Source organism: Guillardia theta (genome assembly GCF_000315625.1).
Source record: "Guillardia theta CCMP2712 unplaced genomic scaffold GUITHscaffold_9, whole genome shotgun sequence".
Classification (NCBI taxonomy): Eukaryota; class Cryptophyceae; order Pyrenomonadales; family Geminigeraceae; genus Guillardia; species Guillardia theta.
Genome location: NW_005434665.1, coordinates 817,050 through 842,932, shown reverse-complemented (window position 1 = coordinate 842,932; position 25,883 = coordinate 817,050). Strand labels below are relative to the sequence as shown.

The following is a 25,883-nucleotide window of genomic DNA, read 5'->3' as shown; positions in this document are numbered from 1 at the left end:
GAGGAGAGGAGAGGAGAGGAGAGGAGAGGAGAGGAGAGGAGAGGAGAGGAGAGGAGAGGAGGGAGGAGGGAGGAGGGAGAGGAGAGGAGAGGAGAGGAGAGAGGAGGGAGAAGAGGGAGAGGTGAAGCATGAAGGGAGAATGCAGCAGAGATGATGGAGATGGCAAGGATTGCAGGAGGAGAGAGGAAGGGAAGCGGAGAACATCGCCCCTCAACTTCCTTTCATCCAGGATCTCGTTGCACTCGAGCTGTTGTCCGTCGCCTCTCTCGCAGGAATCTTGCTCTGCGACTTCCGACCAGAGGATGGTAATCAGGACAGCATCTTTCTCCTTCCTCCTTCCCGCCCTTACTAGCTCGCTCCCCCTTCGCCACCCTTGGATCTCTTTGTCTGATCGCAACTTGTCAAGAGGATGATTGGTTTCCCAGCAAACAGCTCTTCGAAACGGATTCACACATGCTTCGTCCGCTGCAGGTCGTTTGCTCATCTTGGATCCTGATTCAGTGATTGGCAAGTACAGATTGACCTCCTCCTCCTCCTCCTCCTCATCTCAGGCGCATTTCTTCTCTGTTGTTCGATCCGTCCTGGCGCGATGTGTGCTCGTTCGGAGTGCGTACACAGAGGTTAGCATCGTCAGGAGCATGCTGAAGTCTTTAAGTTGCTGTCTGACAGACAACATCGGGGAACGGACTTGTTGGCATTGCACTCTGCTCCCCCCCTCGCATCTTCCAGCTGATAGGCCGACGAGTGTCGCTCCTTCAGATGAGAGCTTGGAGCAAACAGTTCTGGCAGTCGGAAGACAACATCAAAGATGTAGGCGATGCGAGCAATGGCGACTGGGAGGTTGGGGAGATGCATGTACTGGCTGACATGCGAGGAGTTGCGGGCGGCATGAACGGTGAGCATGGAGGGATGCTCGGTCCAAGCTGACGGCCCTTATAGCGATCGAGAAAACTGTCCCATGCACTCATGGCAGGCTCTTTGCGATCGGAGGGAACAAGTTAGCAGCTCGAGCGATCAAAGAATGGTATCCCTCCCCCCGTCAGGCCCATCCAGCTGTTTCCTGTCCATTCTCCTGCTCCTTGCTCAATTGGATGCTTACAGGTCGTTTTCCTCTGTCGGCAAGCCCGACTCGGCTGTAGCTGAGCAGACAGGTCGGAACATGCAAGCGCAAGTGCCGAACGAGTAACCTCAGTACCTCTATCTCCGTGCAGCTCCTACGAGAATGGACGCCATCCGGTCCTGGCTGACCGCCAACTGCGCGCGGGTGTGCCCGGGGAAGCTTGTTTGTGACCCGTTTGCGGGAAGTGGGGTAAGATGAAAGGCAGAGATGCATGGAGATTGATAAAGAGAGACACAGTCAGGCCGGCAGTGAGACAGAGGGGAAGGAGGAAGAGGATGGTGACATGCGTTGTACCAGGCATTGCTTCAGGCTGCAACGGACTTGGGAGCATCGTTCACCTTGGGTTCGGACGTTCAATGTCAGTTTGACATTTGCAAGTTTGTCCGTCTTGCTCAAGTTTCACAGGCACCGGAGCTGTTGATGTCGTCGCTGACATCAGCCGATGCCCGTGGGTGGGGAAATTCGACGCGATCGTCTGCGACCCTCCATATGGGAGGTACAGCTGCCGCCCTGCTACGGCCCCAAGAGCTTATAAGGAGCAGGAGGGCAGGACAGGTCTACTATGGGGATGAGGAGGTCGACTTTGGCATCTTGAGTAGCCTACTGCGATGGGCTGAAATGGCCATGGCGCCTGGAGCTCGACTGGCGTAACTTGAGAGGGGGAGGAGTGCAGCGGACGATGAAGATCGACCCAGGATGTGGTGGTGGGAAAGTTCCACGGGGAGCGCTGAGAAGCTCGTGTCAAGCATCATCGACCGGCTCGAGATCGGTATCCTGCTCCATCCCCACACTACGTTGCGCTCACCATCGTCCAAGGTTTGCAGCTGGAGGAGATGGCGGTGGATGACCATGGCATGGGAAGCAACGATGAGCAGGTCTGCTGCCCCCCTCCGCTCCTGGTGTTGGCTGGGTGAAGTCGATGTTGGCAGGATCATTGGCAACGGTGCATCATCGTCTTGGCAAAGATCGTGATTCCACCGGAGCCCGAAAGAGAGGTGGCTTGCAGCGAGTTGGAGGAGCCGAAGTTTGCTCAGCTGTCCAAGCTGAACCAAGTCAATGCTTTGTCTTCGGCATGCTGGCAAGGGAATCTAGCTAAGTTGAAGGTGCTGAGACAAGCTCCTTTGAGACTCACGCCACCTTTCCCACGTGTCTTGCACTTGCACTCCCCCTCCTCACTCCCTCTTGCCATTCCTCTTTTACCGGTTCTACTTCCATGCTCTTTTGACCCTCCCTCCCATCCATCGCAGGAATCTCATCGCCAGGGCATTTCCCTCGATGAGCCTGACAAGCGGGGGAGACGTCCGCTGCTGTTCGCCGCGGTGACGAGGCCCCTCTGTGGACGACAAATGACGACGACAGCAGGGCTACGGCAAGGTCGACGCCGTAGAGTTTCTCTGCAATGAAGGGAAAGCACAGGTTAACGCTTGCTTGTGATCACCTGCTGCTCATGACAGCACAGGTGGAGGCAGGTGCAGGAAGTCGAGATGGAACTGCACTGATGAGGTAGAGCATCATCCGGCTGCCCCCTCCTTGTTAGCCTGACCTGCTCCTCTATCTCACCAAGAGCGGCGAGATTCGGGCATGCTGCAGTTGTCAAATCCTTGCTACAGAGATCGGCCGATCCACACGCCGCGGATGCCGACGGTGAAGAGGGCAAGAGCATTTCTTGACAGCACCTGAGCTATCGATCTGCAGGCAACACAGCAAGCTTCCTTGCGTCCATGTTTGGCCATCTCGCTGTCCTGCAGGAGCTGCCAGCGGCATGCCTGTTCGAAGTACGGGGGGGTTGGACGACAATGCATCATGTGAGTCCAGGCGCTCTGCTGCATCTGCTGATGCCAGATGCAGGCAGCGCAGTGGGGGAAGCAAGAATGCATGGAGTTAGTCATCGGACGCCTGAGGGACAAGTTGAAGGCAAGGTTTGCTCCCCTCTCGGCTGGTACTGAGACACAACAGTTGGATGGGAGAAGTCCGCAAGAAACAATCTCCTCTGTCAGGGAGTTTGTCTCACAGCAGGATATGGCGGAGAGGAGGACGGCTCTTCATCTAGCAGCCTGCTACGGGCACATCTCGTGCTGTGAGTACCTGCTCTCACTGCAAGCAGACCCGACTGTAACCAACTGTCATGGAGAAACACCTTTGGACGTGGCGAGAATGTTCAAGAGGGCAGAGTGTGTTAAGATCATGGAGAAATACATCAAAACCTAGTTCAACATGATTGTCTCTGTTTCATCTTTTTTGAATTTTATTTATACCTTGAATTCGACAGAGAAAGATCCGCTTCACACGTACAACACAACAGTAACCAGTTCGCAAATGCCTCGATGCGACGGACTGGAATTTCCAGCCTCACTTTCCGCAAGAGGAGCACTTCTTCGTCAGTAGCTCGAGGGTGAAGTTGCCTAGTCTGCATTCGAATCAAGCATCTCATACAAGTTCATGTCCCACTCTCCACAATCCTGCAACCCACAATTTCCATCGTCCAGGTTTTGAATGTCTCCTGTCCCGATCTCGAAATCCCAAGGAGCTCCATCCTCTTCTCCTGATTCCAACACGTCGTAGACTGCCTCAGGCGTGACAGCGAGGGAAAGACCGTCCGTCTCGCTATCGACCCCACCGTGTTCCGAGGACGCGTTCACCTGATCGTACTCGGTGAAACCATGATAACCCACCGCATCTGCGACACTGCATGGGCTCTCCATGTCACCGACAACATGACCTGAAGTATTTTGTGGCAACGGACTGCATGTTTCCGCCTCCTTACAACTCTCATGCCCACGCGGCTTCTTAGCAGAGGGAGCAATAATCTCCTGGTAGGTGCTCTTCCTTTTCTCCACCAAAGATCCCGATCCAAGCCTTGCGCTCTCGCTGCCAGCTTGCATGTGAGAACCTGACGCTGACATCGCCTTCCTCTGAAGAAGGCCGGCCCGAAGTCGCTCGCGCGCTGAAGGGAAGGAAGGAATTTGAGTCGTTGCCTGGTCGTTAGTGAAGGGTGACGATACAGTGCTGCGCACAGAGGATGAGACCATCGATGAGGTAGCAGCAGGAGAGGATACAAGCGGTAAGTTGGCATGAGAGGAGGAGGGGGTTGAGAGTGGCGCCTTGTCAGCCATTGGCAACTGAATGTGAGATGAAACTACGGTCGCCATGGCTTCGGCGGTTCTGCCCAGATTAGCCAGGACAGGTGGACGAGGGTGGGTCATTCTGAGAGGGGTCTTCGATTTTGTGGGGGTAGTGCAGGTTAATTTTAGTATGCAGGGGTGGGTGTTCGGAGTAAAATTCATGATCACCGGTACTAATTTGGGGATAATGAGGGGGTGAGATGGGTTTACTGAATCGTTTCTCAACTTCGGTTGGTTCAACTGATTATTGCTGATGAATAAGGGGGTGGTTTAAGATTTTTCCTGTAAACCTGGGGTAGGGGTGATAAGACTACCGGTGGTTGCAATTTGAGTTATGCGGTACAGATCTAGGCACTCCAAGAGCTGCAGGATGCAGGTGTTGGTCAGTCGAGGGGGTACGTACCCCGAGATTAGTAGGGTAGTCAGATGATGACAAGGGGGGTACCAAGCAGAATGGTGGGGTAGTAAATGTTTCTGGTAATGACAAGGATCCACCTGGATGAGGGGTACTGGAGGTATGAAAAAGGGGGGGGAGGAGGGGGTAGAGGGACGGGACACGGTAGAGAGTAGGGGTGATCAAACGGCTTTAGAAGGTAGGGTGGTTGTGCATCTACTACAGGTAGTAGAGGTGTAGCCAAGTACGGGTGCTAAATACTGAAATGACATGGATAACAGGGGGGTACACTGATCTGGGGTGGGAAGGTGTGACCCTGGGGAAAGGGTAGGGTACGGAGGTCAGCTTCGCAATGTAGGGAAGTCCTCTTAGTAGGGGTACTTTGCTGGCGATTCACGGGGGTGTGGGTGCTGAGGCCATGAATGGATATTTTTAGGGTGGAATTCGTTGGCGGGCCGGCATGCCGGGATGGCGGCCCGATGCCGAAGTGGACACCGGTCACTGAGTTTGTCTTGGGTCGGGGGACATACAAAGGATGATCCGGTTCAGAAGTGCGACAAGGGATGGAGCGGATTGGGGGATGGCTGGCTGGCGAGGAGGCAGGCTGGCTCGTGGGAGGGATGCTCAACTTCGTCGGCTTCCTCCTCACCTGGTGGACTGGAACGCACAAGCTGACTGACATATGCGGCTGCGGCGCTTTCACAGTCATGGCGCTGCAGCGTCTGCTTCACCTCTCCCAGCGTCCTCGCCCTCCTCCCTCCAACACGCAGCTGCTCCTCATCGCCTGCGTCGTTCTCTGGTCTATCCGACTCGGAGGCTTCCTCTTTCTTAGGATTCTCCGCTCGCCCGAAGACAAACGCCTAGCATCCTTCTTCCCCAAACCTGGGGAGATTCCTATCAAACTAGCTGGTTTCTGGTTCATCCAGGTGCTATATCACCATTCCCCTGCTGCTCCTGCTCCTGCTCCTGCTCCTGCTCCTGCTCCTAGTCCATCCTCGTCTACCTTACTTTCCCCCCAACCCCTCCCTTCCTTATTCTTTGTCTTGAAGGATAACGCCTGAGCTCAGGCCCTCTGGTCCCTTATCACCATGCTGCCCATCCTCACCGCGTGCAGAGTGAACCCGGCCAAGAGGCCGACGGAGGGGAGCAAGCTGTGGTTCCTCCCCTTCCTCGTAGGCTTTTTGATCGAGGTCTTTGCGGATCATCAGAAGAGCACCTTCAAGGTAATGTCGCCCTTGCCCTCCTCACGGGTGATGCTGGGCAGGCGATGCCGGAGAACAAGAACAAGTTCTGCGACCAGGGACTGTGGTACTACAGCAGGCATCCCAACTACTTCGGGGAGATTGTCGTGGTGAGGAGAGGGCACGGGAGGAGAGGGGAAGGGAAGGGAGAGGACACGGTGAGGCGTACTGTTGCTGCTGACTGAGCAACTCTATGCAGTGGTGGTCGCTCTACATGGCTTCCCTGCCGCTGGCCCCCAAGTGGACGATCGTCTCTCCCCTCTTCATCACGTTCCTGCTGCTGCGGGTGTCAGGCATTCCCATCCTCGAGGCGAGCTACGACAAGGTGTGGTGGTGGCTCTTGCTCGCTCCGGCTGACGAGCGGCATGCAGAAATACGGGGAGGACGTGTCGTACCAGCAGTACAAGAGCTCGACAAGCCTCTTGGTTCCAATGCCAAAGTTCACATAAAAGACGAGAGGGAAAAAACGGATTGCAGAGGTCCAGATGAAAAATTGAGAGTCCTCCTATGCTATGTACATGGTGGGAGGGTAGACTCCCGGTGGTCGTGGTGGCCGGTCAGACCACGAGGACGTCCCTTACGTCCTTCAGCTCCGCCCTGAACCTCTCCACGTTCTTGATGAACTTGCCTCGATTGAATCCTTCGAGGTTCTTGTTCACATCTGCGAAGGCATCGGTCATTTGCGTGCTCCCCGCCCTCCCCCGCTCCTCTACCTTGCATCAGTAGCTTCAGCGCCTCCATCAGGCAGAGCCCTCCTTGTTGACTTTGTCTCGCTACAAACTGGCAGAGGGGTCAGGGAAATTCAACTTCTTGCTATGAGGAGGGGAGAGGAGGAAGGGAGAAAGCATCGTAACGAGGGGCAGGAGCAGGGAGAGACTGGTCCAGATAGAACTGAATGGGCGAGTGGCAGGAGGAGAGGGAGAGGAAAGGACAACGACAAACCTCGTTTGTGACAGCGGTGAAAGTTGTCTCAGCAGCCAAGATGAGTGAGAGGAGCGGGAAGGCCAAGAGCTCCAGCCCGACCACGTCGTTGAAGATCACCTGCTTGAGCAGCACCAGCTGCAAGTCGCCGAGCAGGGTGGGTACCTGAGCCATCGCTCGTCTCACCATGGGGTCGGGGCGGGTCGGATGCACTCACCTGCTCGAGATGGAGCCTCATCCTGACCGCCAGGGACGAGCGTCTCTTGCTCGTGCGGAAGAGGAAGATGGCGAAACTCTCAATGGTAGAAGCACACATGACGTGGACGCTCGGGTGCAGAGCGTTTGTCAAGCCGTTGTACACGATCTGCAGCGGAACGTGAGATCCAGAAGTTGACAACATTCACAGGAGGGAAGACATCTCCACCTGAAGTATCTGCGTGACTTCTACAGTCTCCAGACCGATCACGATGGAAATGGCGTGCTTGAACATGGCCTCGATGCAGGAATAGAAGGAGATCGCGACCTTGTGGTAGGCCAGGATGTCGTTCTGCGGCATCGACAGGCCCACTTGGACAATCAGCTTGAACACGTCTTCCACCACGCTGTCCCCGTACATGGAGAAGGCGCCAAATCCAACGTACTCCCCGGAGAGTGCGAGCGTCATGCTCAGCATACAGATTCCGATGCACTTGTAACGGTTGTTGTAGGGGTCCATGCCGCCAGAGTTGGGGCCCTTGGACAGCAGGTAGCGGCAGTAGACGATGATGGTCATGGCCAGCTCCTTGAAGATGACGAGGCCGGCGGGGATTCCGGCATCGAAGGAGATGCGATTTCTGGCATTGGAAGCGATCTCCATCCACATCTTGAGGACAGCGATGCAGACGGCTGGATCGTCCGCCCAGCATTCGAGGCAGCGAGCGAACACGTTTTGACAGGCAGGGAACATCATGTCAAACAGCACGTGGAAGAGTTTCCCGTCCGTTGCGCATGCGATCCCTCGAAGATCCCTAGCGACCCCGATGATGGCGAAGCGAGCCTCGTCCGTCCGCAAGTTCGCCGTGTTCTTGAGCTGAACCAGCGTCGTGATGGTGGGCTCAAGAAACGTCTCAAAAGATCCAGACGCCTCTGCGTCGTCCTCCTCCAGCAAGAAGAGCTGCGTGATGGTCAGGTAGTAATTGGTGCGATTCTTTGCGTTAGCGGGATAGTTGAGGAATGAGGACGATACAGCTGCGTGATTCTTCATCAGACCCTTGATCGTCTCAATCTCCAGCAGCATTGACAATGTTCCCTCCCCTGATGTACCGTGGATGATGATCCCCAGCAGGTGGAGGGTCTCCTTGACCACCATCGAGTTGTGGCCCCAGACCTGTAGGTTCTCCAGCAGCTTCCCCAGCATCATGTTGATCACCTCCATGTGATCGTTGAAACCGATCCGTTTGAAGATTTCAATGTGCATGTCTTGCGTCAGGATGGGTTTCGGTCGCCTGATCACCAGCCGTCGGAGGAACGAGGGCAGGTACTCCGGGATCTGCCCTGTGTCCTCTTTCTGCTCTGCAAGGGTCCTGTCCACATACAGGAGGCCCAGCTTGAGCTTCTCCAGGAAAGTGAGGACGGCAAGCTCCAGCCTGTAGTCGCACTTGTCCTGGGTGTTGGAGACTGAGATTCTTCTCTGGATCAGCATCATCAGCCTGAAGACCTTTCCTATCAGCTCTGCGTCCACCAGCTCCTCTCCCTCCTGCAGCGTCGTCTCGATAATGGGGTTGATGTCGAAGGAGCGGAAGCTCCCTGCCCTCACCGTGTAGTGGCCTCCCACGATGGCAGAACACAACCGGATCATCCATGCAATCTGCATCTCCAGCACTTCCAGCTGCACCTGGTTGGAGCTGCTAAAGGCGGCCTCGTAGACGTTGTAGAAGTGGTCGATCATTTCGAACAGCTGCCCTCCGATCTTCTCGTACCGGATGGTGCAAAGGATCGGGATCAGCTCCAGCTGGTTTTCCAGCGAGTCGATGTCCTCCAAGGGGTTGTCAGCGCCACCAGATGCAGCAGCTTGAATGCACTCGATCCTCCCAGTGATGTACGTGTAGACGATGGCGGGCAGAGTTCGCTCTAGCACATCGTAGAGGTCCCCGAGGTTATCGTCCGCCTCTTCAATCTCCTCGTGCACGATCTGAAGATCGGGAGATCGCGGCGAGCTCCTCCCTCGCCCCATCTCGGACACGGCCAGCCTACACCAGAAGTGGAGAAGGTGGTAGACGCTGTTGGGAGGGGGCTCCAGCTCCCGCAAGATTGCGAGGGTCAGCGATGATGCCATCTCGATGAACTCGTTACACTCGTTCTTCGGGATGTACTTCCAGATGATACAGACTTGTCCGAACTCGCTCAAGAACCTGCAGAAGATGTCGAGGTTGTTGGGGTTGTCGAGCTCCTTCCTGTTCTTGAGAATCTGCCCGATCCCCATGATGATCCTCTTGGTGGCATTCTGGAAGTCTGCGATAGATCGGTACATGCCGGGTCTCAGCGATGAGATGAAGAGCAATATCGTCAGGGCCCGCGTCGAGATCGGAGCATCCAGCGAGCCGTACATGACGATGAACATGTCGATCAGCTCCATCTGAGTGATGAAGGGGCTCCACTTGGCAAGGATCAGCCCCCGGCCGAGATCCATCTCGTCCTTGTCGTACGTCCTGTCTGCATCCGGACTAGTCAGGCAGCGGACGGTAAGTTCTAGAGCAGAGTCCAGGAGCAACTTATCGTTTTCTGAGCTCATGTTCGAGAAGTACTTGCGAACAGATTCCAGAGCAAACTTCAAGATGGTCGTCAAATCGGAATAAAAGAACATCCTCCGGTGCAAGAAAGAAACCTCTCCAGCCTTTGCGACAATTTCCTCTACGTAATCCAGCAATATTCGCATCCCCAGGATGAAATGTTCCACCGACGTCTCAAACATCTTGCTCAGATCATTCATGATCGCACAGTCAGGCCCATTGCTCACTCGGCACAACCTAGCAACCCTCGAGAGCAGCCTGACCATCCCTTGCTTCACGAAAGGTGGGCAGTTCGGGTCTGTGGCGTGCGTGAACAAGAAACTGAGAGCATAATTCTTAATTTCTGTGTAGGGAATCATCTTCTCATTCCAATTGTTTGTGACAAGCAGCGACAAACTGTTGCAAGCAACAGCCTGAGCATAGTGAGACGTCGAGTTATCAAGAATGTATTGCAGTTGTGCAAGGCGTTTCTGAATGGCGATTTGCTTTCTGGTGAAGTTGTCGGACAGAGATTGAGCGAGAATAGCATCATTTGTAATGTTCAGATTCACTGGATTCGCCAGATTGTTTACACACTCCTCAGCTTTCTTTCTCTGCTCATGAGAAACGTTCGTTTGCAAGACGCAATCGAGAATGTTCTCAACGATCTGCCTTGCCTGTTGCCGTTCCTGCTCTTGTTTTTCAAGATCAACCATCGTCTTGAGCAAGTCCTCGAACTGTTCGATCTCCATCTTTTCAAGTGATGACTCGATCAGCAAAATTCCCCAAGGTTGGCTCAGAAAAATCACAAAGTCATGAGACCCTGGCACGAATCAACAACATGGCCTGCGAATCGGGTCAACAACGATGTTTGATGCATATCATTTCTCATCTATTCTCAATCAATGTTTCATATCATGGCTGTGAAAATACTTCATATTGAAAGCGGATCCGCATGATAAGCAATACTATTGTTCATAGCTATGTGCCTTTTCCTTTACAAGCCAACTCTTCTCGTTACAGTGAGTTTGCTTTGCTGCGTCGAACAAGTACACTCTGGGATGATTGCCATCTCTCTATCTCTCCTACCAGATTCCTTCTTTCTATCTCCCTCCTCGAAGTTACTGAGTGCCTTGTGCCTTAATCACTGTCGAGCTTCCTCCATGGCATTTTCACTCTCTCGTAAGGTGCCCTCTGTCTGTTCGCCTTACTCAGAGATCTATCCTCCCTCTCCAACTTCTTCCAACTCAAACGCATCGCAATCTCATCCCATTGCACCTCTTCTTCTGTCTGATCTTCCCGCTCCCTCCCTCCTTCCCTCTCCCTCCTCCCTCCTCTCCCCCGCCTTTCCTCGTCCCATGAAAGATGCACCGCATAATAACCTTTGCACCCACCCCACCTTGGAGTAAATTACCCCTAGTGACTAGACAATTATCTTTATGTATGGTGGGGTACTCATGTACCCCCTACCCACTTCCGAATAGTTTTCATCGTTCGGCATATTCCGCTAGAATGTTCGGACCTGACGGAAAAATGAATTATGTCGGGGCGATGGGCGAGATAGAGGGAGAGGACGTCAGGAGCGAAGAGGATCGAGGAGAGGAGGGGAGGAACGGAGGGGAGGGGAGAGGAGGGGAGAGGAGGGGAGAGGAGGGGAGAGGAGGGGAGAGGAGGGGAGAGGAGAGGAGGCATCGTCAAGATTCGAGACCATGAAGACTGTCGGCCCCAGTTGAAAGTCTCTGTTCGGTACAGAAAAACTCTTTATTCCAAGAAATCCGTTGATTTCACAACATCGAGCAAAGAGAGCAGCATGGAAAAAACTTTCAGGAACCCTTCTCTCCCAAAGGTCCCTGGTCTGCGCTGAATCACTTGGCAGATTCCTGCTTCAGCTGCGGCCAGAACTCTGACTGAATCTCGATGACTCTATCCATCGACGGTTTCACCCACTGCAACTCCGCAGCAGCCCACGGGCTCAGGGCAATGTCTTCTTCCTCCTTCACCTCGTCATCCAATCCGACAAGCTCCTGCACATGTGGCTCAGTCTGCGATCAAACAGAAAGCCAACTCATTCACCTTGAGGCATTCAACCGCACAGTCCGCAGTGACATCGACATCGTAGCCTCCCTGCGCGCACGGTGTGAGTGGCCACAATGGCGAGGGGGAGGGGGGTTGCAGCAGGAGGGCACCTCCAGCGCCAACACGATCTTGCCATCGCAATGCTGGTTGGCCACTTCCATCATCTGCTTCGTCATCTTCCGGAACATGGCCGGGCTGACGTTCATCCCGCCGAGGGGGTCGCCACCGGCAGCGTCATACCCGGCGCTGACGATGACGATGTCCGGCTGAAGGCACAACGAGTCATCCAACGGCAGGGGAGAGGTGAAGGATCACCTTGAAGGCATGAGCGATGGGTAGAACGATCCGCTCCATGGCGACGGAGTAGACGGGATCTCCGACCCCAGGAAACTCCACCGGAATGTTAACGTTGAACCCTCTCCCTTCTCCCCTGCCAACCTCCCCTGCTGTGCCCGTGGTGGGGTAGAAGAAAGACTTATCCATACCTCCTCGGTGGATGGAGATATAAAGGACGCTGGGGTCCTCGTAGAAGATGTGTTGGATTCCATTACCATGGTGCACGTCCCAGTCGAAGATCAACACCTTGTTGCAGCCCCAATCTTTCTTCGCCTTCTCCGCAGCGATGGCGACGCTGCCAATCAAAGCAGTCAGCTATAAAGTTATCGCCATCTCAAGCAACGATCGATAAGAGTGGAGTCAAGCAGTTTCACCTGTTGAATATGCAGAATCCCATCATGCGATCCCTCTCAGCATGATGTCCCGGTGGCCTGACAGCACAGAAGCTGTTCCTCGCCTCTCCTTTGCACACAGCCTCCACCGCATCGATCACGGCGCCAGCAGCCGACCTGGCCGCATTCGCAGAGGCCGAGTCCTTCTTATGGAAGTAAGTGCTACCATCGATCTCTGGGCTCCCTGACAGGATGGATTCCACATAATTCTTATCGTGCACCAGCTCGATCTCCTTGTCCTCAGCAAGACGATTCTCGAGGACCGTGCACGAGTCAGCGATCCCCTGTTTGCGCATCTCCTCCCACATGCGATCCACCCTCTGTGGGCATTCAGGATGCATGAAGCCATTGTGCCTCTTGTGGTTGTCGTTGGTGACGATGGCTGTCTTCTTCGACGATCCTGCGACACTCGCTATCCATCTCATGTCCGCCCTCGTCCTGCGTGAATGTGCGCCAAAGGTCCCGAATGCCACCCTTGAACTACACCCTTGCGAGCCATGTGTCCTCGTTGGACGGAGAAACGGTTGATGCGATCGGAGGCAGAATGCAGAGGCTGTCTTGCTGGACCATGAGCACGTGAGAGCCCAGGCGCACATCAACCACGCTGCGCTCCCCCTCCCCGAAGGAATTGCCGCCATGCTGCCGTGCCAAGAACTCCACGACGTTCTCCTGTAAACCGTCCTTGTAAAAGAAAGAAAGTCAGGAAAAAAAACCTTACAAAAAACAAACTCGGTTTCCACCGGACTCCGGGACTCTGAGCCATCATCCAGTTGATCTACGCCGGTGTTCGAATCATTGCTAGAGGACAATCAGGTGTAGAGCCTCCGAGGAGGCTTAACCGTCCTGACACTCAGTGACTGTCGGCAGCTACGGTCACGGCGCAGTAATCGGAGAGTCTCGGGCCGGGCCGGACAGTGACGGGGCGGCTAAACGGTCGCCGGGGGGCCACGTGACTGGCTGACTCGTGAGTCAGCGGCTGCGGGCTATCCACTGTATATAAACCTTGCTCGTGACCTCATATGCAAGGCGCAAGGGTTTGTGGCGCAGTTGGGAGCGCGTTAGACTGAAGATCTAAAGGTCCTGTGTTCGATCCACGGCGAGCCCAGAAGCTGAATATGGCTTCTGCAACCAAAGTGTGCGCCTTCTTTTTGCCTGCCACCACCCCTCCCTACCTGCCTCTTTTTCCTTCTGCCTCACATAGGGGATCGGCCTCTCCTGCCCCCCCTCCCCGGCCCCCACCCCCTTCGCTTTCCGCAAGGGCAATAATTAGGTTGTATTTTTTGTATTTTTTGTTTGTGTTTTTGAAAAATAATAGAATTATTTCGCTTTAGTCTTTAAAATTCATGCAATGGTCTATATTCACATCACACCCGCCGAGAAAGTTGGGAGATTGAAAGGACGCCAGCATGCGCTTCATCCTTGGCTGTGCTCTTGTTGCCGCTGCCTCCGCCTTCGCGCCCACCCCATCCCCAGGTGGTACAAGAGTTCTACTTCAAGTTCCCTTGCCTCATGGCATGCATGTCTTTCCGTTGGCGTTTTGTCTGCTCGCCTGTGTTATGCAGCCCCCAGAGGGTGGAAACGTTGGGTGGGGAAACGTTTGATTGTCGTTTGCTACTTGTGGATAACTGATTCATCTGTGTATGTATGTGATTGTGTCTGAAACATGGATCAATCGTCCTGCCTTCCTCGCCTACAAGCGAGTGTATCTACTCTTGTTTTCCTCTTGTGTCTGTTTCTCCTTCCAGTTTTTTGTCCTTGTGTGGGTTCGTCGAAATTTAACCACCCGTTCCTAAGGCCTTCGCCAAACCCCCAAGAATGCTCTTAGTGGTATGAGCATGGTCTGCGAATCCCGAAAGGTTAGAATGCACCTGCTCAAGATCGGGGTTGATTGTCGTGATCCTATGTTAGACCTTCAAGCGCACCTTCGGCTTTCCTGCCACGGATGGAGCTGGTTGTATCAAGGCAACAGATGGAGCGTGTTTGTCCCACGAATGCTGACACGTCATCTAGGATGATGATACTGCCAAGCAGGCCAGGAGGCGAGCGGATGGATGGATGTATCGGTAAGTTGATGGTGTAGATGAGATTGCCGCGCAAGGAGACTGCATGCATGACGTCTTAGTGTCACAACCTGGTTGGTAAATGACTCTGTTCCAGTGCCCCCGGTACAAACGAGTTCAAGGCAGGAGCTACCAAGTACGATCGCGCCGATGCAATGGTGATTCATCATCAAAATTCAGTAGGAGTGCGGCACTCACTGTTTCTGTGCGTAGACCAAGGCTGCCCCTCTCGATGTTCGTCGTTACCATTCCAACAAGTCGTCATGAGAATTAGTTGGTGACGATTCACATAGTAAAGCAAACACAGCAGAGCTTGCTCTCTCAATCAGAGGTGGAAACTGATCTGATGCCAACTCCTCATCTTAACAAGTCCTTCTCATCTGCACTCCTGTGCTACACAAATTACGAGTACCACCATCTTTACGGTACCTGATTCGTGCACCATCATCATAATCATCCCCAAATGTTGTCTTTATCAATGAACGACACAGAAGCCTTCAAATCTAGATCAGTGGACTTGTTTCGCTCGCCGTTGCCTGGTACGACCGTCGGCGATGCCTGGGAGAAGTCAGGAGGTCAGAAAACAAGGAACCAAAGTAAGTTCAAACCTGCGGAGCAGAACATTGATCGATGCAAGCAGTGCTATGTTTACACAGGCCAGGATGAAGACACCCTTGACAGAAAAAATGCTGGAATAATTGGAGCTCGAGGAAACCTTGACTTGCTCCAAACCGTAAAGATTCTGGGAGAAGTAGTAGCTTGGAAGCTTGTCCTTGATGTCCTTCGGCAAATTATTCTTCCATGTAAATACTCCGAAGACAGTTGAACCAGTGTCGAAGATTACAGTGAAGGTTTGTTTGGGTGTGCCAATCTTCAAATCCATAAAATACTGAGTTCCCATGCTGTTCTCGATAGGAATCCTGTCGACGTTGGCCAACTTTGCCTCATGTTCAGCAGGGTACATCACTTGCGCGCCCTTGATAAGGGACAGCTTGCTCTTGGGAGCAACGTCCACCTCAAGGGACTCAAGCGTGTTCTTGTTCACCAGGCTGTAATGCTTGTTCAAGGGAGCGATACCCAGAATAGGACGGGATTCAGTCATGTCAAACTCGACGATATATTCCCGGAAGAAGACGTCGCCGATCAACAGACCCTGCATGCCCTCCGGAGAGGGCTGGACGCAAGTCTGCTCAGTATCCGCCAGGTACCACGACGAGAACGGGATCTCCCAGGTCTTCTGTCCAATCTCCAACCAGAAGGATCGCCCCCTCTTCCAGTTCTTGGCAAAGTCATCCCAAGGAATGTTGGTGAGCACGCCGCCGCCGCGGTCCCCTGGAATGACGAGGCAGGAAGTGCCAGAATCCAAGATCGATGGCATACCGACCTTCTGCTGTGCAGTGCTCTTGAACTTCAGCAGTTCGACTGCGCTGTTGAGGTTGTCACCGAACTTCAAGGATGTCGTCCCCACAATGAAATCATCTTTCGCCATGGCTGGAACATACCACATTGTGCCAGCCGTACTGGAAGGATCGTACCCTCCAAGCTGGACCTCGGCAGCATCGTCCGTTGAGAAGAACGTGAACTTTCTGAGAAGGTCTGTGTTCTGTTCTGTGATGGAGAACAGGATGGGGTAAGGCATGTTGTTGTTAGCACGTGGTAGACCGAACCCAAGAATCCCGTCAACGCCGTTGAAATCCGGGCTGTTACAATCGGTGATAACCCCGAAAGGGGCGTTGGCATCGTAATCACCGAGTTGCACTACATCCTTGCCTCCAAAGCCGCGCAAGTGGCTGCCGTCAGCGTAATGGAGGTCGAAGGTCATGGAGGTCTGTGCTTGAAACGAGGATGATGCTGCCACGTTGAAGTGGCGGGACTCCTCAGGGCGGAACTTCTCTGAGAACAACTGAGAGTCTTTCTTCACCTGGCCATTCTTGACCCTGAATGGTACGGTCCTGCCACGGTTTCTTCTGGCAAAGCTGACTGACTTACATGCCAGTTGGAAGTGGACAGGGCCAGTCTCACAAGGGAGCGATCCAACATCCCAGTCATGGCCTGCCTTGAAATCCTCCATAGTCTTCACGATCTCCTTGTTCGTTTCCTCAGCGAAGTACTCGTTCACATCACCGCGAGCTACTTTGTCGGACTCCTTCACCGTGCCAGTCTCCTTCACCGTGCCAATCTTGTGAATGGACACGCAGCTTGCGCTCGCTACGAGCATCATCACCACCATGAGCACCATACTCCTGCTTCCCCCAACCATGCTGCCCTTTCACAATCCCATCCACCCCCACCCCCTCTCTGAAATCCAGGACCGACCACCCACCCACGAGATAGAATTCCGAAGCCTACCCACCGTACTGAAGAAATGGCCCTACTACCGATACTACACCAGATATCCTACCATGAATAGTACCTCCACCCCTATCAATTATTCTGTAACCCACCCTGCCATTTTTGGAATTTGGCGACCACCCCTGCAAAAGTCTGGTACAGTTGCAGTAAAAGAGAATTTGGGTGGGGTAGGGTCGTCCATTTTGATAAATGTTCCTCATACAGAACAGCCACTAAGTTCCACCTCAAGAACTTTTGCCTGCTGCCATGCGGCGGGTGTAGCGGAAGCGCTTTCGGGAGGAAAAGGCAACGGGGAAAGAAAAGAGGAGAGGAGAGGAGAGGGGGAAAGAGAAGAAGAGGAGGACGTGGAGGTGGTGAAGAAAGGAAGAGGCAAGCAAGATTTAGCTCAAGAGTGGCTGCGTTGGATAAAGATCGACGACAAAGTCTAGCTAAACGCGGGGCCCTTGTTCACCAGAGCGAGAATGCTGCAACGGGAAATGGTGGAATCAGCCTCTTCCATTGTATCGGAAAGCGAGGTTTTTGCTCCGATAATGCAAGACGAGGAGCAGAGTCGTCGATACCCACGGGTATCCACCGTTGCTTCCACCGTTGCGCTGCTGCGGCAACTTGAACAATTCACGAGGTCCACAACAGCCATCTTCCAGGACATCCTCGATTGCGCCGATGTTTCTCAGAGTCGCATCATGAGCCTTGAAGGCCGAGTTAGATCTGCAGAGCAGGCTGTCGGCTTCCTCGAGGAAGACCTCAAGACCTTCTCCCCTGCGCAAGACTCGTTGAACTTTGGTAAACCTGTTGAGTATGGTTCGTGTCTTCTTCGCTCACTGTGTTTACCTTGCCTGCAGTCATTGAGCATGGGTCAGAACTGCCAGATAAACCTGTCGAACTCCCCATGACAGCCTGGCCAAGCCTCTATGACGAAGATCGCAGTGTTCCAGCGTGGGCTCAGGGGATACAGGGCAGGTTGGATGGATGCCGTCAAGAGCCTCAGGTTGAGAATCAAGAAGCATACTCGGATCCGCAATTCTTCAAGAGAGAATGGGAACGCGAGATTGCAAAGGAAGAGATGGAGTTGCAGACTGCAAGGAAGCAACATCACAAGGAGGCAAAGGAGATGGTACATGTGTGAACCTGCGGCGCCAACTCTGAGCTTTCGGGACCCGCAGATGAAGAAGCAGAAGGAGAATGAACGATCCAAGGTGGCGGCCAACGTCCAGGAAATCAAGAAGAAACGATTCGTGGTCATGGACGACTGCCGGGACCTCATCAGAACTCAAACAGGTGGAGCCGCATCGTTGAGAGGTTGTCAAGTTCATGATTCATTTCTTGCAGGCCTGCCAGTGATGGCAACCAAGCACAAAGACATCAAGTATGAAGTAGATGCTGCTGCCAGCCAAAATCTTTGCAATTTGAGGTGAAACCATCTATTCCCTCTACGACTGTACGGTACACTCCATGCGCTGACAGTGAAAAATCCCCAGCATTTTCAATGTCAATCCATCGTTGGCTTCGTCATACGCTCGTTCGGAACAGAAGATGATTCTGCCCGCTCAAGTGATGATGCTCTTTTATCAGATCCGAATGTCGAAATTCTAACATTTTCTGATTTTTCCCTATTGAATGGCAGGAAAGAGCAAGCACATACGGTCACTCGCAGCATCATCCTCAGGATACTCAAAGCTCAGCGTCTACTGTAGCGAGCACATCTTCTGGAGGGTCTGGTGAGAGCGTCTATGAAGAAAGCTTCTCAGTTCTTGTCATCTCTGACGCATTCTAGCAGAGGCTCAAAGTCGTCCTGTCTCCTACATGGACGTCCCAGTCCAATTTCCATCATCTCATCATGAAGGTATCGGTGCTCTCTTGCCTTGTATCGTTTACAGAAGTTTCCTGCAGTGTTAGCAGCTGTGGTTGAGGAGCGGAGTTCAGCATCTCCTGCCAGCCGGAATCCATCCGAGCAACCGGACCAGCTAAAACCTCAAAGACCAGATTCCGTTGTCTCTCCTCCAACATCGTCCATGACTGCACATGATGCTGAAAAGCAATTGCCTGCCCCCGCCATGGTTCCTCCTGTTCTTCAACCTGCTTCTGCTCCTCTCCCTCCCCCTCCACCAACCACTGCACCTGTGGCTACAGGAATTCCTCCCCCTCCCCCTCCCCCACCTCCCCCCGGCATGGGTGCAAATGGTGGTGCGCCTCCGCCGCCCCCTCCCCCTCCCCCTCCCCCTGGTACAGGAACGGGTATTGTTGGTGGGCCGCCCCCTCCTCCGCCGCCCCCTCCTCCCCCCGGCTTTTCCGAGGGAGGAGGGAAGGAAGATTTGGGACAAAGTATGAAGCCCAAAGCCGAGCGTGTGCACGTGCAGGCTGTGTTGGAGAAAGCGGCGCTGGAGAAGCAGCTGCGGATGCTCAAGAAGGTTGTCTCTGCATGCTGTGTAAGCTTCTTGTTCTCAACTTCCTGTAGGTGGCTGTGAGCTATGAGGAGAAGAAGCCAGAGCAAGCTCAGAACGTGAACATGAACCTAGGTAAAGAGATTCTTGGAGTGAGGTATGAGACAGTCACATGCTTCCTTGCAGCACTTGTTGGAGCTGGTCTGGCCAAGATGAAGAACATGAGAGACTCTTCTTCCAACGACTCGGAATCGGATGCATGGTCTTCAGACTAAGTTGAGTTTCATTCATCAAGGAATAAGAGTCGGGTTGGAGTACACGCTTGCCATCTTTCAACCTATGCTGTCAAACTGTAAAACAGGATGATTAGCCATCAACATTTAGGAAATCATGCCATCACATTGGTGGGCAGACGTCTTGCGCAAATCCACCAATCGTATTGCGTGCAAAAACTGTACGGCAAAATCGTTGTCTGAGAGATGTAGACGTTATGCGTCACTGCAAAATCCAGTCAAGATCGTCCAACGCACGTGTAAGCTCTCACTCCAGATCAGATTGTCTATCACAAGTTCCGTTCCGTTCAAGAGAGAATATCCGCTGCTCTGCCACGTCGTGTCGTCACACGACATCCCGCAGTAATCGCAGACTTGTTCTTCGGGATTACTCGTACACTTCAACCTGTTCAACACTTCTCAGCAATATCTGTTGTCTCATTTACTGAAAGACATCTCACAGATTTTGAAACCACATATCCTCATACCCGTAAATGGTTGTATGCCCTTGCGCCGCTTGTCCCTGCAGAAATTCACATTCTTGTTCAAGACCAGTAAGAGGTGACATTGCCCCACCTCATTGAATCGCATAAACCTCAGCTGAATTTCAGTTGCAAAGATCAGGTCCCAGTCAGGTGATCCGGCTGATATGAATCACAGTGAACCAAGAACGCAAGGATACATGCTTCCTTACGTTGAGGTATGCTTTGCCCCTTGTAGGTGAGAATGGTCCCACCGTCTCCACGAAATCTTGCTTGTTCTGATAGGATGTGATCTGGAATCTGAAGCATCTCATGAGCAAGAGCTTGAGGGGGAAACATCTCACGTCTTCACTTGCGGGTCCTCCTCCTTGCCACAGCAATCGTCTCGCCCCCGAGTACTGCTGCTGAAGCAGTTGATACGTGGGAAAAGTGTTGTTCTCAGCAGAAGAGCACATCGCCTGCACGATTCTTGTAGGCTGCCAACAAGAGCAGCACACTGACGCTATCCATGTGGCGATTAGCAGAACAAGAACGCAAACTCCTCGTGACTTCATTAGGAGGGACTCGATGACAACAGAACGAGAGGTGCCGTCCTGAGCTACTCTTCTGTTGGGTTCATAGACACAACCATATCACCGTCCGATCATTTCTTTTCTCTGCTCGACGAGTCTGAGGGTTGATCATCTGCGATATCAATGTGAGCGCACTTCCTCTGGATGTGTAAGCTACTCCCAATGGCCTGATACTTCTTGCAGCGCTCTCTCTCCGATCCCCCTCCGTCTATCCGAGCTTGTCTCGACAGCTTCCGTCTTGTATCATCTCCCCTCACATCTAACCTTACTCCTGCAGCTCTCCCTCCCTCCCTCCCTTCCTCCCTCCCTCTCCCTCCCTCCCTCCCTCTCCCTTCCTCCCTGTCTCACGGGAGCTCTGGCTACCAAGACCGTCTGCCCTCATCGCAAACCTCCCCATCCACATCCGTTGCTGTTGTTGAGTAATTCTGTTAGGCCCTCCTCACCCTTCAAACCATGCTGCCGCCGCCCCACAGCTGCTGTTGCTCGCTGCTCGCATGAGTCACAGCCGCCCACACACCTCCATCAGCACCGCACGCCTTGTCTGTTCCCTCTCCTCAGTCCTGCAACCTCATCGCAACATATTGTTGTCCTCGCGCCGCCTTCCTCCTCATTTCGTTCCAGTTGTCCATTTCATGCAGCACTTATTTCTCACCCTTTCTTGCCATCTACTTGCCTTGCTAAGACCTCCTTGGCCTCCTCCAACTTCGACCTCATCGCAAATTCTTTATCTTTCTTATATCCTAGCATTCTGCAGCCTGGCTTTTTTCTTGTCGTCAATTTCGTTTCCTGCTCTTACTGTATCTGCAGACATGGCCGCCCAAAGGAGCCCAGCAACGAAAGGCGCGAAGAAACCTCAGAACGAGTTCGGGTATGAAGACAAGCAAGCTGTTCCAAAGAAAGACTCGTTGACGAATCTCCTCAACGAGTATGTGCCCTACGACAGGGAATCCTTCAATCGACTCGTTAGCCCCTCTTTGAAGCAGAAGGCGCAGGCGCTGGATGTCGCCAAGATAGCAATGACGGGGCTGGACAGCCTCATAGCGTTTCTTCGGCAGCGAAGGAAAAATTGTGGAGATCAGATAGAAGCTGATGTAGCAGAGGTTGCAAGAATCGAAGGAGAGCTGGCGGAGAAACAAGCGAAAGTCGACTTGATCAAAGTACATCAGGCCAACTGCAAGGTCTGCACATCCTCCTGAATGTTTTGAGAACGAGAACTGACGAGTCGAGCAGAGAGAGAGAGACACGATGCAGCAGGCGCTGAATGATTCCATACAAACCATGCAGGACTCGGTACGGGGAGGCGTCCATGTGTTTCTGCCATGATCCGACCTCACGTTCTTCAGGTTCGCACCTGTCACAAGATGACTCAGCACACCAACTCCAACATCGCCAAGTTGACTCGCACGAATGTGCCTCGATCCCAGCACAACTACCTCTCTACTGGATCAAAGAACAAGACAGGAAGCAGCCAACTGGCTCGCACAGGCAAATGATGCGGATCAATCAGCCTTCCATCCGGCACCACTGAGCAGGCATAAGGCTGTTCGTCAAACTTTCTGACTTGCTGGGCGCACGGGCGTGTTGCTGTCGGAATTTTTTGTTCAAGTATACTGGTAAAGCCGCGGAGGCTCAGCGTCCCGACTGCCAGGGCTCAGACTTGAAACTCACTGCCATCATCGGATGGTCGTGACGACTCGGAGTCACCAGTTCGACACTGTAGAGTGAGATTGATCCAGAGCCGGGCGGGGCCGCTGACGGTGGCCCGGGCGCGGCGGTGGCTTCAATGACACGTGGCCGCCCGGGCCCGCTCCGAGCCCCCGGCCCAAGTTTGGACTGAAATGAACTGAACCGAGGCTAAAAACTGCTCTCGGCGTACGGTGGCACTTGACTTAAATTCGTATTGGTTAATGACAATATTGATTGTATTCATACAAGTCATATAGAATAGATTTGATACAAATATAAAACAATATATATGTTTATGGTACTACAAGTGCTCCTCACCAAAGCATTTTATATCGATGGGGTTCACAATGGTTGAGGGGAATTTTGTACATTTCATACAGAACTTTGAAATTTAGAAGATAAATTCTGAAGCATGGGTGTTCCTGCAGTCATTGAGCGAGGGGTACGATGGAATTTCACTCTCCTGGGTGGGTACTTGTATCCTTACCACCTACAATCAAATAGACTTTTTGTTCAGTAAATCACCGGTACTGAATTCAACCACCCCCTGGAAAAGCAACGACTCTTGAGTTGTGGGGGTTACTCAAGGAAAGGGGTGGTGGATTCGCTTTATAGAGGTGGGTCATTGTAAAAATCACGGGGAAGGTCATCAAATAACATGGGGAAACTAAGGAACAAGGAAATGCACATACTGTCAGGAGCAAGAGGAGAGGAAGAAAACAAGAAAGGCAAATGTCAGGACAGAAGAAGGATACGACAGGGGATGAGGAAGACGAGCGCCAGTGCAAGTAGGTAGAGTGCTCGAGATGATGTTCGGGGGGAGGAGTCAGTTGTGCGGATTTGTTGGGTATCACAAACACGATATTGCTGGTAGTTGAAGATAGTAGTGTTAGGTTTGCATGGGATGGAATGATAGAGCAGATAGTATTTGCCATGCTCTTGTACATCATTTCTGCTCGTCTTGAGAGGTGTATTCCCTCAATATGGGAAGATCAGCACAACTAGGGTAGTCAATAAGGACAATCCAACGCACACAACGGAAAAAAGGACATGAGTTGGTAGAAGTTACTTCTTTCTGAGAAGTAATTCCCTTTCTGTTTCCAAGTCTCTCGCGAACTGCACTGAATCTTGAGGTGGAGTTTCGTTTAACCTCCGCAACATGGGCGATCTCGTATCCGACATCGTCAAGGAACACTCAGCGAAGGTTTGTTGTAATAACATGTCTTGAATTCGCCCATTTTGTTGAACGGACTCTGTCCTGACTTTTCTCATTAGTTTCAGAGTATGCTTCAAGAGGTACAGGATTGCATGAGCATGTCCATGGTTGGACAGGTGGGATTACAATGCCAAACACATCACTAAATTGTGATGCTTTCTGTTAAGGGACCACTTCGCGACATCTGGCTAGTAAGATTTCTCATCGGTTTCAAATGGGACATCAAGACAGCTGGTATTGACCCAAGAAGTTTGCCTCAATATCAAATTGATTTCTGCTCAGGAGAAAAGTACAGGAACATGATGAAGTACAGGAAAGAGTACGGTCTTGATAATATCAGGTATTTCTTGAAGTTAGCCGCAAGTCGCATCTGTTGTTGATCTTTTAAGCAGAAATCAGCTCTTGGAGGGCATGAAGCCAAATCAGTTCCCCGGCTACCATGAACATCACTTGTGCGGCTTACTGTCTGCCAGGGTTTTAGAATTGACATACTTGTGAACAGATGTTATCAATGCACCTTCGATCTTGTCAGTGGAAGGAGTAAGAATGGCAGGTGAACTTTGCGGATACATTTTACAGAATCTGCGCTGATTTGAAATGATAGCCCTATCAACATCGAGCAGACACCCAAATTCGACTTTCAGGTCTTGCAGTGTCCGATTTGATTTCGCCGTGATGTGTAATCTGATGTTGAATATTGCATTTGCTTTTGTTTGATTCGTTGTTGAAAGTTGAATAACTGATCGGCAGGGTTTGGTGAACATTCCGCCTGAAGTATCGGACAGATATCTCATGCACAACCTGGAGTATCATTTCTTCCTGCTGGTTGGTCTTTGCATTGAAGGTAAATCCCTCATTCTGAGCCTTGTTTCTAGGACAATATCTTTCTCCAGACAGGGAGGATTCCGGGATACGTCAAAATGTAAGTTCGTCTTATCTCTCTGTTGCTTACAGATTCTTTACATCAACATCCTGACGGTTGCCTGACAACGAATTCTAGAATGGACTTGACAAGCTGCAGCATGAAGCAAGTAATGTGGATCCGAAAGTGGCAGAGCAACGTCACGGCAAGAAGGCATCGACTCGGGGTTGAAATCATGGAGTGCTATCCGGAATGCTTCCACAAAGTGAGTGAAATAGCCTTCGATGCACTTGAAACAATCGATCTCTCTTCGACAACGCATCTGACTACTTCTAGGTCTGTGTGGTGAACGCGCCAATGTTTTTTACTGCAATATGGAAGCTGGTGCATCCTTTCATACCAGCACGGACCGCTGAGAAAGTCTCAGTGACGTCGAATTCATCCAAGAGCAAGGAGGTTTGATTCGATGAGAGTCCACCTGTGGTCTGATCCTTTTGATTTCTTTCCTCCTCGTCCGCCTGCTCCTCTCTCTTCCTCCCTGTCTGCTCCTCCAGGTTTGTTTGGAACTGGTTGACAGAAACGTACTTCCAAGCTTTTTGGGAGGTGGACTTTCGAGGTTCGTGATTTGCGAGACATTGATCTTGTTACACAGGAGAATATGCGGGAGAATGGAGAATGCTAACGAACAAATGATGTGCCGAGAGCCGGGTGTTCGGATTTTAAGTTTTGACGAGCTGAAGTAACGGCATTGGTGACGGTGTTCTTTCCCGGAGCGTACGAGTCGGAGACTCAGAAGATCGCCGCTGCCGCATCCGAGTCACGTGTTTCAATTAAAAAAGTTAAACTTTAGCTACTGACTGTGATGGACAAGAATGATTGACTCAGTACTTGAAGCCTCGCCTTACCCACCAGGCTGTCCGGCCGCGCCGCGTGCTGCCAGCACAGTGACGCCCGGCTAGCCCGGGCCCGGGGTCCGGGCCGGGAGTCCGAGAACCGTTGGCAGTTGAACTACCGTCAGTAGAGACTCAGAGCCCGGGGCTCCGCCGGGACGGCCCAGTGCGGCAGTTCGGAATCGGACCGTGCCACTGAGAGTCTATTTCCGTGACCTCTCCTCACGTTGGATTGACTACCCCTACTCCTCTCTCCCTGAGTACCCTGATGCAAACTCTTCCACCCCCATCCTGCCCCTATGGCGAACCCCTATCGGTACACAGTACCCCTCCTCCGATGTTTAGAGTAGTGACCACCGGGCGGCTTTTCACCGTACGTAATGCGCATAGAGAGGAGCGAAACTCTGTGGCTTTACCCTCCTCTCCCCCCCATCCTTCTTTCCCCTCCTTCCTCTTCAAGTTTCTTCGAAGACTATGTTGGTCTCCCCTTGTGTGTCCTGCTGTGATAGCTCTATTTGCGATCTTGTTGTCTGCGGATTTCCTCCACACCGTAATCACATGCTTTTGATCGATTACAACCGAACTTTCTCCTTTCCTGCCACCCGTTTATTGTCTATCATGTTCTCTGAATTGCTACTTCTAGCATCCGCTTGTAGGAATTTGTTCTAGATGATTTGCTTTCCCTCGTCTGCTCGAGATACGGAACGTGAACGCTCGGCTGAACATTTCAAACTTCTGTTAGAACACAACTTTGCGCTTGA

The 25,883-nt window shown here is 52.4% G+C and overlaps 11 protein-coding genes and 1 non-coding gene across 12 annotated transcripts; 6 read left to right on the top strand and 6 right to left on the bottom strand.

The window, feature by feature from the left end:
* Positions 1 to 589: 589 nt before the first annotated feature.
* On the top strand, positions 590 to 3,328 carry GUITHDRAFT_102202 (hypothetical protein; the record flags this gene model as incomplete). Its single annotated transcript, XM_005839222.1, has 16 exons — positions 590 to 610; positions 670 to 895; positions 940 to 1,024; positions 1,102 to 1,151; positions 1,212 to 1,309; positions 1,418 to 1,478; positions 1,526 to 1,616; positions 1,663 to 1,767; positions 1,816 to 1,889; positions 1,937 to 1,995; positions 2,050 to 2,223; positions 2,368 to 2,439; positions 2,483 to 2,536; positions 2,731 to 2,764; positions 2,816 to 2,925; positions 2,969 to 3,328. The coding sequence occupies 16 exons, from the start codon at positions 590 to 592 to the stop codon at positions 3,326 to 3,328; spliced, it is 1,674 nt and encodes a 557-aa protein (XP_005839279.1).
* Positions 3,329 to 3,350: 22 nt separating this feature from the next.
* On the bottom strand, positions 3,351 to 4,272 carry GUITHDRAFT_150748 (hypothetical protein). The gene has a single exon (XM_005839221.1). The coding sequence runs from the start codon at positions 4,147 to 4,149 to the stop codon at positions 3,523 to 3,525; it is 627 nt and encodes a 208-aa protein (XP_005839278.1). The 5' UTR covers positions 4,150 to 4,272; the 3' UTR covers positions 3,351 to 3,522.
* Positions 4,273 to 5,199: 927 nt separating this feature from the next.
* On the top strand, positions 5,200 to 6,326 carry GUITHDRAFT_102200 (hypothetical protein; the record flags this gene model as incomplete). Its single annotated transcript, XM_005839220.1, has 5 exons — positions 5,200 to 5,562; positions 5,704 to 5,859; positions 5,901 to 5,987; positions 6,077 to 6,202; positions 6,249 to 6,326. The coding sequence occupies 5 exons, from the start codon at positions 5,200 to 5,202 to the stop codon at positions 6,324 to 6,326; spliced, it is 810 nt and encodes a 269-aa protein (XP_005839277.1).
* Positions 6,327 to 6,617: 291 nt separating this feature from the next.
* Positions 6,618 to 10,297, bottom strand: GUITHDRAFT_133995 (hypothetical protein; the record flags this gene model as incomplete). Its single annotated transcript, XM_005839219.1, has 4 exons — positions 6,618 to 6,650; positions 6,820 to 6,963; positions 7,016 to 7,162; positions 7,223 to 10,297. The coding sequence occupies 4 exons, from the start codon at positions 10,295 to 10,297 to the stop codon at positions 6,618 to 6,620; spliced, it is 3,399 nt and encodes a 1,132-aa protein (XP_005839276.1).
* Positions 10,298 to 11,614: 1,317 nt separating this feature from the next.
* Positions 11,615 to 12,690, bottom strand: GUITHDRAFT_65370 (hypothetical protein; the record flags this gene model as incomplete). The annotated part of the gene is made up of 3 exons (XM_005839218.1): positions 11,615 to 11,887; positions 11,937 to 12,252; positions 12,332 to 12,690. The coding sequence occupies 3 exons, from the start codon at positions 12,688 to 12,690 to the stop codon at positions 11,615 to 11,617; spliced, it is 948 nt and encodes a 315-aa protein (XP_005839275.1).
* A 691-nt stretch (positions 12,691 to 13,381) lies between these two features.
* On the top strand, positions 13,382 to 13,454 carry GUITHDRAFT_t24. Its single transcript has one exon. It is a non-coding gene; the product is annotated as a tRNA-Phe (tRNA).
* Positions 13,455 to 14,912: 1,458 nt separating this feature from the next.
* On the bottom strand, positions 14,913 to 16,669 carry GUITHDRAFT_161360 (hypothetical protein; the record flags this gene model as incomplete). The annotated part of the gene is made up of 2 exons (XM_005839217.1): positions 14,913 to 14,967; positions 15,018 to 16,669. The coding sequence occupies 2 exons, from the start codon at positions 16,667 to 16,669 to the stop codon at positions 14,913 to 14,915; spliced, it is 1,707 nt and encodes a 568-aa protein (XP_005839274.1).
* Positions 16,670 to 17,086: 417 nt separating this feature from the next.
* On the bottom strand, positions 17,087 to 17,510 carry GUITHDRAFT_150746 (hypothetical protein). The gene has a single exon (XM_005839216.1). The coding sequence runs from the start codon at positions 17,396 to 17,398 to the stop codon at positions 17,186 to 17,188; it is 213 nt and encodes a 70-aa protein (XP_005839273.1). The 5' UTR covers positions 17,399 to 17,510; the 3' UTR covers positions 17,087 to 17,185.
* Positions 17,511 to 19,085: 1,575 nt separating this feature from the next.
* Positions 19,086 to 19,417, top strand: GUITHDRAFT_102195 (hypothetical protein; the record flags this gene model as incomplete). The annotated part of the gene is made up of 3 exons (XM_005839215.1): positions 19,086 to 19,169; positions 19,217 to 19,277; positions 19,329 to 19,417. 3 exons carry the CDS (start codon positions 19,086 to 19,088, stop codon positions 19,415 to 19,417), a joined length of 234 nt encoding a protein of 77 aa, XP_005839272.1.
* GUITHDRAFT_150745 (hypothetical protein) lies at positions 19,410 to 20,582 on the bottom strand. Its single transcript, XM_005839214.1, has 7 exons — positions 20,241 to 20,582; positions 20,109 to 20,196; positions 19,991 to 20,058; positions 19,876 to 19,937; positions 19,687 to 19,820; positions 19,543 to 19,640; positions 19,410 to 19,492 (listed from the first exon to the last, which is right to left on the bottom strand). Exons 1-7 carry the CDS (start codon positions 20,349 to 20,351, stop codon positions 19,475 to 19,477), a joined length of 579 nt encoding a protein of 192 aa, XP_005839271.1. The 5' UTR covers positions 20,352 to 20,582; the 3' UTR covers positions 19,410 to 19,474.
* A 695-nt stretch (positions 20,583 to 21,277) lies between these two features.
* GUITHDRAFT_133991 (hypothetical protein) lies at positions 21,278 to 21,961 on the top strand (the record flags this gene model as incomplete). Its single annotated transcript, XM_005839213.1, has 3 exons — positions 21,278 to 21,646; positions 21,699 to 21,758; positions 21,812 to 21,961. 3 exons carry the CDS (start codon positions 21,278 to 21,280, stop codon positions 21,959 to 21,961), a joined length of 579 nt encoding a protein of 192 aa, XP_005839270.1.
* A 1,352-nt stretch (positions 21,962 to 23,313) lies between these two features.
* GUITHDRAFT_102192 (hypothetical protein) lies at positions 23,314 to 24,694 on the top strand (the record flags this gene model as incomplete). Its single annotated transcript, XM_005839212.1, has 11 exons — positions 23,314 to 23,358; positions 23,436 to 23,486; positions 23,538 to 23,604; positions 23,653 to 23,710; positions 23,763 to 23,822; positions 23,873 to 23,923; positions 23,975 to 24,014; positions 24,121 to 24,195; positions 24,246 to 24,292; positions 24,371 to 24,497; positions 24,569 to 24,694. 11 exons carry the CDS (start codon positions 23,314 to 23,316, stop codon positions 24,692 to 24,694), a joined length of 747 nt encoding a protein of 248 aa, XP_005839269.1.
* Between the last annotated feature and the right edge of the window lie 1,189 nt (positions 24,695 to 25,883).